The 9,765-nt window shown below is 34.5% G+C and overlaps 1 protein-coding gene across 3 annotated transcripts; it reads right to left on the bottom strand.

The window, feature by feature from the left end:
• Window positions 1-2,530: 2,530 nt before the first annotated feature.
• LOC145568797 (UPF0161 protein At3g09310-like) lies at window positions 2,531-9,428 on the bottom strand. 3 transcript variants are annotated; one of them, XM_081628198.1, is made up of 5 exons: window positions 9,257-9,428; window positions 9,006-9,135; window positions 8,724-8,864; window positions 6,234-6,329; window positions 2,531-3,351 (listed from the first exon to the last, which is right to left on the bottom strand). In XM_081628198.1, exons 2-4 carry the CDS (start codon window positions 9,022-9,024, stop codon window positions 6,262-6,264), a joined length of 228 nt encoding a protein of 75 aa, XP_081484324.1. In that variant the 5' UTR covers window positions 9,025-9,135; window positions 9,257-9,428; the 3' UTR covers window positions 2,531-3,351; window positions 6,234-6,261. The 3 variants fall into 3 exon arrangements, with proteins under 3 accessions (XP_081484324.1, XP_081484325.1, XP_081484323.1); XM_081628199.1 differs by lacking the exon at window positions 2,531-3,351 and adding an exon at window positions 3,396-3,523; XM_081628197.1 differs by lacking the exon at window positions 2,531-3,351 and having other exon boundaries at window positions 5,977-6,329.
• Window positions 9,429-9,765: the final 337 nt, after the last annotated feature.

Raw genomic sequence — 9,765 nt, 5'->3', positions numbered from 1 at the left:
AGTGATTTGTGTATCAAGCATTTTGTTGTGTCTTATCATCTCATTAAATTATTTGTCACTCACCAACATGTATGTATTCAAGATTTTTGTTTGGTTCTCAATGATCTCCTCCAAAGTCTTCGCAATTTGGAGTGAGGCGCGCCTGTACGAGTCTTTTTGGGACGTCTAACTAATTTCTCATTAGTTAGTTTTACTATATATAGATTTTCTTCCTATTTTTAGAGAGAGAATTTTTTTAGAGTGAGTTTTTTTATGAAGATTTAGAATTAGATTTTATGAAATTTTTAGAAAGAGAAAGTTTATGCTTAGAATTCTTTTTCTTAGATTCTAGAGAGAGAAATTTAATGATTTGATGATTGCTACATTTGATCTCTTTTTTCTGATTTGATTGTTGATAATGTGATTGCAATGTTGATGTTGATTTTGATGACTTGTTTAGCTTGTTCTTCATTTCTACAATGTGTAGTGAGTAGATTTTTTGCTAGGGATGTGGTGAAGCATGCATAAATGATATATCATATCTAATTAGGGGATTTTGATTGATTTGATATTGTGATTAAATTGGTTTATAGAAATTATGCATGTGTTTGGTTTGTTGAGTAGTAGTTAATCTTGATTCTCAAGCTAAATTGCATTGTAGTTTTCCATTGGTACAACTCATTGATTTGGAAATTACATTTATCGATTAAACTTGATTTGTGATGTTCCTAACTAGTCATTCGTAGAGACCCCTAGTTTGACAGCTAGGAAATAGTCTAACGAGTCCATTTGATTGCAATTACTATTTTTCCTTGTATTGTTCGATTGATCAATCTCCTATCCAAATAGCATGTCTATTGTGAGTGCATGTGGATCCTAATTCCTTATTGTTGGCGATATTGATTTATTATATTTGATTTGTTGTGTTGCTTAGTTCTAGCTAAACCAAACCATTTCTATATTCTTCGGAATAGCTTAAAGCGCGACTATAGCATTCACCTTCCATTTCTATTAGTTCAACCTCTTAGTTTGCCATTATACTAGTATTTTGGTTAAGTTGATTGTGTATAAATTTTGTTTGGCCATAGGAAGATAAGTCATGACAACGACCTAGTCATCCCGTCGTCATTGTCCTGTGACAAAAAGGATGCCTTTGTCAAAACAAAAGAGTCAGGGTCACATCACAAATCCAAACAAATAAATATTAGATATCACCTCGTTTATGAGATCATTGGCCAGCGGGATGTCATGATCAGCAAACTTTTATCATGAGTGAGAATATCGCTTATTTACTTATTAAACCCCTTCCACAGATTAAGGCATGACAGTCATACTAAAGTTTTGGATTGTAGCAAGTTATGTAATTTAAGTTGTGTATGTTTTGAGAAAGGCATATTACATAAGGAATACAAATACTTGCAGAATTATGTTTAAACAGAAATCATTATTTCTCTTATTTACCTATGGTTTTGGAAATTAAATAAAATGTCCAAAATAATTATGAATTGATGGGCTCATCAGATAGATGACGACCTGATAGATGAAACCCCACATGTGAACAAAATTCATATATTATTTAAATTCCTATTTCGAAATCATTCATACATGAATGATTTCAATAAACGGACTACCATGTAAGATTGATTGGATAGCTTAGTTTCATGAGCTATAGGGGCGTAGGGATGGTCGGTAAATCACTTGAATATGCATGAATGATGCATAATCGAACTATTGACCTACTTTGAAGCTCAACTATAGAACTTCCAGATATATTAGTGGATTCCTTTGACATAAGTAGAACATTGATTCTATTCAATGATTGATTTAATTGTGGTACATTCAAACGTCTTCCCGTAACAAGAGATTATAAAGGGTGTTTCTTGGTTATTTCAAAAGTTGAGTGGGAGCTTTGGTTTTTACAAGATTGAATTGAGTCTACATATTAAATTAGGAAGTGTGTCATACCTGCTTGAATAGGGAGAATTCAGAAAAATATGTGGTTGCGTTCAAATGCATTACTCTGAATTCTTTTGGTTTTGTAATTCGAACTCAGATTTTAAGAAACGATTAGTAGATTAATATGATAACGGCATGGGATGCAATCATATTATCAAATCGACACACAATGACTTAAGGAATTTGAATATTACACACTTGTCTTAGACAAGTGAGAGATTGAAGGATTTATGTCTTCGTCAAGTGTAATTACTAGATATATAAATGAATCAAATTATGGAGATATTTGGGTCGTCGTTATATCATAGTTAGAGAAACTAATGATTTTTAGGCTAGTAAAATAGGCCAAAACTCAATTGGAAGGATCCTATAAGGTCACACAAAGGGCCTAGATCGAGCATTAGAGGACAAGGCCCATGATGGGCCTCATCCCCTAAGTGGTCGGCCACATAGAGAAGGTTGGAGGGTTATGGGCTTCCTAACCTACTCGAATTATAATATGATATAAGTAGACTAGGTGCTAGTTTTTGGCAATGCAATTCAGTGATCAGTAAGATCAAACCCGAGTTAGCAAATACGAAACCAAGCCCTTCAAATCTCTCTATCTCTCACAGCTCTCTACTCCTCCCTTGCGCCGGTTATGTGTTCGTGGTGGTGGTGGTTCGTGCGATGGTCAGTTGTCCATTGAAGGTGTTGATCGTGGTTTTACCCTTCACTCGACAAATTTAGTATTGGTGAACGGCTCGTTCGAATCCCGTGGACTAAGTAGAGGAGTAACGCTTGGGCTTTATTCTCTCCCTGATTTGCTGATCATGGGATTTTACAGTGGCAATTGATCCAAGCCTTCTACAACTGGCTTGGAAATTCTTCGAAATCAATCCTAACTTGCAGCTAACGGATGATTTATGAATCTACAAGAGGATGTAGCAGGCATATTTGTTAAAGAGATGTCAATTCATAATTCCCTATATAGGATAGGTTTTGCAAACAAAGGAAAACATCATGTCGATTCTGTATCCCTTGTGCAAGCTCAATTAACCTCTATTTGTTAGAAATTACATAATATTAGTACTGCTATTCAGCTCCGTAGCTAATGTTTCTGCTGTTAATAATACTATTACCGATGCTTTTTTTAAAATTGTGGAATTGTAAGTCATTAGGCACAGAATTGTAGGAGTCCCGTGGAGCAAATTAATGCCTTCCAAGCCTATAGGCAAAATAATCCATAATCCAACACTTATAATCTTGGTCTCCGGAAACATCCAAACTTTTCCTACTGAAATACTAATGTGTTAAACCCTCCACCTCCACAACAACCACAACAACAAGCCCCACAGCAACCACAACAGAAATATTACCAATGCCTTAACTAGAGGAACCCAACAACAAGCTCCACCTCCATCTACTGATCCTACCCTGTCGGAAATTAAAACTATGTTAGCAAGTATGCAAAAGCAGATGCAAAATAAGGATGCGCAAATTGACTCGATGTTACCACATAATAAAATGATAGATACTCAAATTGCACAACTTTCCTCTACTCTGCAAAATCGTTAACCTGGAGCCCTACCATCAAAGCCAGTACAACCTACAGATCATGCAAATGCAATTATTCTGAGAAGTGGTTCACATTACCATGGGCCTTTATGCCCAAAGATGATGAGCTTGTTATCACAAAAATTGTTAATCATAATTCTTTTATACCAAATGATGTTGTTATTAGCCTGTAAGGCCCAGGGTAAAACTAACTCTTCTGATAATTATTTGTAGGGTAAAACTCAGGACAAGATTGGAGATGTGCAGGGTCCGGCTATCAAACTTCCGTTCCCTAATGGACATTTACAATGTAAATTGTATAAGCAATTTGGTAAGTTTCCGTAGGTTGTTAAAAATTTGCAAGTAACAATTCTCTTCACAGAATTAATTACAAGTTCTTGTATATGCTAAATTTATGAAAGATATATTGACTAGGAAGAGAGACTTTAATGCGGTAGAGACTGTAGCTTTTACAGAGGAATGTAGTGCTTTGTTGCAAAATAAATCCCCACTAAAATTAAAGGATCCCGACAGTTTTTCTATACATTGTCATATTGGAAATATTTTCATTGATAAAGCATTATGTGATTTGGGTGCTAGTGTTAGTGAAATGCCATCATCTATGTATTCAAAGCTTAATATGAGTGATTTAAAAGTTACTAACATTATCTTGTAAATGGCAGACCGTTCTATTAAATAGCCCTTAGGTATTTTAGAGGATGCTTCTATTAGAATTAGTAAATTTTATATCCCTGTTGATTTTGTTGTTTTAGACATTACTGTGGATACACAAATTCCTATAATATTAGGAAGACTTTTCCTCCACACTGCATGGGACATTATTGTCGTGGGGCCATTATTGACATTAAAAATGGAAAACCCACTCTTTTTGTCTATGATGATAATATCATTTTAATTTAGAGAGAGTTTTAAAGGTTCCTATATGTTAGAGGAAAATTGTTATAGTATTGATGTGATTGATGTTATTTGCAAGGTCCTTGCAAAGGATTGCAAGAGATCTTGCAAGGGATCCCTTGGAGGAAGTGATTTGTGGTGATTTTATTGCAGGTGATGCTGGTATCTGGAGCAGTGAGGTGGATGCTATTGAAAATGCTCTTGCAATTGAACAGCTGAGAGCAAGAAGGTAGAAAAATTAGTTCAAGAATCGAAATCTGCAGAGGTAAAAAAACCTGAACTAAAACCTCTCACTTTTCATTTGAAATATGTATTTTTAAATAAACAGGAATTACACCCCGTGATCATTAGTACTGTACTTCATGACCTCTAAACTTTCCAACTTCAATTGGGTACAGTATTGATGATCTCAAGGGTATTAGCCTTGACTTTTGTATGCACAAGATACATTTAGAGGACAATCACAAGCCATGCATTCAACCTAGAGGAGGTTAAATCCTAACATGTAGGAAGTAGTCAAGAAGGAAGTTACGAAATTACTTGATGTAGGTATCATCTATCCAATTTCTGACTCAAAGTGGGTGAGTCTCAAGTAGTTCCTAAAAAAGGTGAGATGACTGTGATTAAAAATGATAAAAATGAATTGATTCCCACTCTTTTTATTGATCAAATGCTGGAAATGTTAGTTAATCATAAATTCTTCTGCTATTTGGATACGTACTCGGGATTTTTCCAAATTCCGATTCACCCTAAAGATCAGGAGAAGACAACATTCACACGCCCTTATGGTACTTTTGCAAAGTAGGATACCTTTTGGACTATATAATGCCCCCGCTATCTTTCAACGTTGTATGATGAGCATTTTTTCTGAATTCTTAGAGTCTACTATGTAAGTCTATATGGACGATTTTAATGTGTATGGGTCTTCATTTGATATATGTTTAGCTAATCTCACTATAATTTTGAAAAGATATGAAGAATGCAATTTGGTCTTAAATTGGAAAAAATGTCACTTTATGGTGACAGAAGGTGTGGTCTTAGGTTATAATGTATCTGACAAGGATATACTAGTTTATCAAAGATTCAGTGATTGAGCAATTACCTCCACCAGCTAATGTTAAGGGGGTTAGGAGTTTCCTTGGTCATGGGGGATTTTATCGTTGCTTTATCAAATATTTTTCTAAAATTGCTAAACCGCTAATTGGCTTACTTAAATAGTTATCTTTGTTATAAAAGGTTCATGATTCGAATCTCCTTATCCTTATGTTTTTATATGAAATAATATTGGTTTTTTTATGTGACGTGGAGTAATTGTTAAAATTGATTGAGTGATGATGTGACATCATGAAATGTTTGAAAGGTTACATAACGTCCTAAAAAAAGGGATTACGTGACACATCAACGTTTTTAAAAACGTCTTTTCATATATTAGAATAGATAGCTAAGAGAAATATGTAAAATCGGGTAAAATCATAAATCAAATCATATGACATACATGAATCATAAAATTGTAAGATTCTAACTTATAAGTTGAAATTTTAATAACCGACTATATTCAATTAAAAAGAAAAAAGAAAGAAATTCCCCTGACTAAACCTTGTCTTTTTAACTATCCTTATTTAATTTAAAGTTGTGTTACTCGGACTCTTTATTTTACCTCAAATACCTGTGTCGGACTCTAGATGGGTATGACATCTAGACAAATCATAGAAATTTTTCACAAAATAGCCGAGTCAGAAACTTAGACACCTGCTCATGTCGAACATGAGTACTCGAGTTCGAGTAACATAGATTCAAAGGGATACATGCCTCAATATCCACAGTTCGAGCTTTTTTTCATTACATACCTATATTGGATGAAGACGCGGAAAATTCTCACTCCTCTGATGACTCAGATACCCTTTCCTCGCCAAACCATCTTGGAGGATCAAAGCCTGAGCCACCTGCAATAAAGCTCACCTTTAGTCACTTTACAATTTAGCTCCTCGGTTTTAATCCATTGACATAAATATGGAGAAAAAGTTTCGTTCAAAAATAAATAGAGTAAAAGTGAAATAGCTTAAGACTTACTTTATGGACAAGATCATCTTCCAATGCATGATAATCATTAGTATGGACACGATTCGAGCAATGTTAGGCTAATAGCTTAATTTAAGACTTCAATTTCTAAAGAATATTGTCAAATAAAACTGAAGAATTGTACTTTTTAATGATGAATTCCACTATCACCAAGTGTAGATAACTACGCTCCATTTTCCTCTTTTGCATAGACCTGTATACAATTTTGCAATCAGGTTTACTAACGATCTTACCTCTTTGGGATCACATAATCTTAGCAAAGTTTTAAGAGTAACTGGTTCAAGTTTGAGTGCTGAATTCTTTACAAACACACTCCTATTCCTTTGATTCATCGACTGTCCATCTCTAGCAAAGCCACTTTCATTTCTTATGAAACATGACTCTGTACCTCTCCATCGAATTCCTTTGGCCTTGAAGTATCTTCTAGCACACTCTTTCATCTTTCAAATCTAAGTACACCTATCCTATGGGGTTTGAAATGCACCCAATATCCGCAGCAACCTCGACTTCTGTAACATCCATTATGTATGTTAACTTTCCCACAATTTTGGAACAAGCATTTTGATAGTATTTTTCCCAATTTAAACTCCATTCAATAAGGACTAATTATTATCAAAGGTGTGAAATATGGGTGATTAACCTGACTTTTTCTTCAAGGGAAAGCTACTTCGATTGTGAAAAAGACATGATTGGTAAACTTTATCCTCTTGCTCTTGACTTTATCTATAAGAGAACCAATTATATATGTATCTTAAATGTGTAACAAGAGTTGGAATATCCTTAGCATATATTCTGAGGTACAGCCATGTCCTTCACATTAGCTTCCACTTTGAGGTTTAGTTATGCATTCCAAGAAAATTTACAATACTTCCTCCATTAATTTAACCTTATATGTCTCCTATGAAAGATCATCTCCAACAATACAGTCATCTTTAATCTAAGGACCATCATGATGATATTTTATCAGACTCTTTGCACAATTTCTTGATAGCTTTGTAATTCTTTGGCTAAATTTGGTGACCTATATCTAAGTCAGACTATTCCTTCTAAAGATTTCTAAGGTAAATAGACGACAAGGCTCTTCTTAATAACGCCGTTTACAATATTTTGGTCAAATCACGACATAAAGGAACACAAGTCAGGAGCTTATATGTTTTCTCTAGCTTGATGCACAGATTTATAAGTAAAGGCTAAAAGATCCACAATTACCTTCTATCATTTCTATGATATAAGTTAATCATGATAACGTTTTGCAACTTCCAACAAGAGATGGATTAAGCATTGAATCCTGCAGTCTTTTACATATCTCTTAAAACCATTACTGCCACATTCCTTGATTACTAAAATTATTCCCCTTAGGTTTCAACTCTTTAACCAGCACTTTCGCACCCTCCTCAACCTCCTAAAATTATTCCCCTAAGACGAAATTCCATACAATGAACTCCAGAACCATGAAAAAACAGGTACCAAACAAACCCCTTTCAATAATATTGAAATGCCATCAAGCATTTGACACGAGTTGAAAGTGAATTCAGAGAGATAAGTGTAGAAATCAGCCGGGAGAATAATTACAGAAACTTGGATCAGTAACACAGTCAAAGCCAAGGCTCTCTGGCAACATGAATCATCAATGGGAGCCAGCCAACAAACCTTTAATCAGAGCTAATGACAATAAAATGCCACTTAGAACAATATTCCCAAAAGCCTAGAAGCTGCTGTTACCTCCTATCTAAAGCAATTAGTATAATACTTTTGTTATTGGCCAATGAGCTTAACCAAACAATGTGATTTACTCGATCAAGCATGACAAAATTAGGAAGTTAAATTCAACACTAAAGTCTTATCCCAAGTGAACAAGAGACAGGAAGACTCATGCACTAAGGGCCTGTTCCGATTTACTGACCAACTAAAGTGAACTGAACTGATTGGGGCTGAATTCAATTGAGCTGAAATAAATTGTTTATGAGAGAAGGAAATTAGAAACTGAACTGAACTGAACTAAACTAAACTAATTGAAGCTGAACTAAACTGAACAAATTAAGCAGAACAAAACAGACCCTAACTTAGCTTTTGCAAGAATTTCCTGGGCTAAATAGGATAATTTGTCACACTCACTTCAGTTGACACATTACTAGTTCAAATTACACTATCTACGACATTTTTTTAATATCAGACCAGGTGGAACATAACGGAGAATAGTTCAAGCCAAACTAATATAACAGATTATCCACCCAAAAAAATGAAAGACATTAATTTACCTAGCGGATTCCAACGACAAAGGCGCCAAGCAGTCAATATAGTGCCCTTAGCAACTCCATATTTCTTGTAAGCAATCATCGAATATTCACTACATGATGGTACATAACGGCAACTCTTTGGCAACAATGGCGATATCTCTCCTGCCATCAAAATTAAAATAATATACTATTAACAACATACAGATCTCAATTTTAAAACATCAAATAATTAACTTGGTCATTGTTTTTTAAGAAATTAAACTAGAAAAAAAAAATGCAAAATGTCAGTATAGTAATACTCACTTTTATAGAATTTGAGCATTGATAACGCAGCTTTAACCCCTGTACTTTGCACTTTATCTTCATCTTCTGGGTCAGGCTAAGGCTCAAATTTGTTAAAAATTGGAGAAATTTGTCGCTGATTTCTACTAACCTGTAATTTTTTAAAAAAATTAAAAGTAAACCCATTTGCAAAAGATTTAAATGTTTTTAAATGAAATTCATCAACGGTAATATAACCAAAGATTGATAAAGTTGGGTAAAATTGAACTTACAGAAAATGATGAAGTGGGGTAGTGGCGCAGTTGGCGGCTGTGACTGTTGATGTGTTTGGGGAATTTGAGAGGAGAACATGAATTTAAATTAATAGGATAAAATTCAGAAGAAGGTGGGGAGCGGAAGTGTGTAAGAGAGAGATTAGTAGCCATTTTTTGTGTTCTGCTGAAACAAATATCAAATTTTAATATTGTTGGTGTCAGGCCTGTAAGCTGTTTAAAATTTAAATTATTTGTCAAATTAAGCACAAATTCTCAATTTTCTCATTTAATGTTATGGATTATTTATACAAAGTATATATGACTTGGGGAATAATATCATAAGATCACAAAATATACTTCCTCAGATCTTTTGCAACCTTCAACCACCTGTATTTTCTCCATGGCTTTAAACCCTAACTCAGATCTGCATATAAAATACCCTCTCCTTGCACTCCACGCGTTTCACCATCATCTCCCAACTTCTCTTCTCTCTCTCCTCTCCAAGTTACGAGCCTTATTTTGTTCAA

The sequence above is a fragment of the Chenopodium album genome, chromosome 11 (assembly GCF_948465745.1).
Source record: "Chenopodium album chromosome 11, dcCheAlbu1.1, whole genome shotgun sequence".
In the NCBI taxonomy this organism is placed as follows: Eukaryota; Viridiplantae; Streptophyta; class Magnoliopsida; order Caryophyllales; family Amaranthaceae; genus Chenopodium; species Chenopodium album.
The sequence above is the reverse complement of the archived record's forward strand: the minus strand, read 5'-3'. Positions and strand labels throughout refer to the sequence as shown.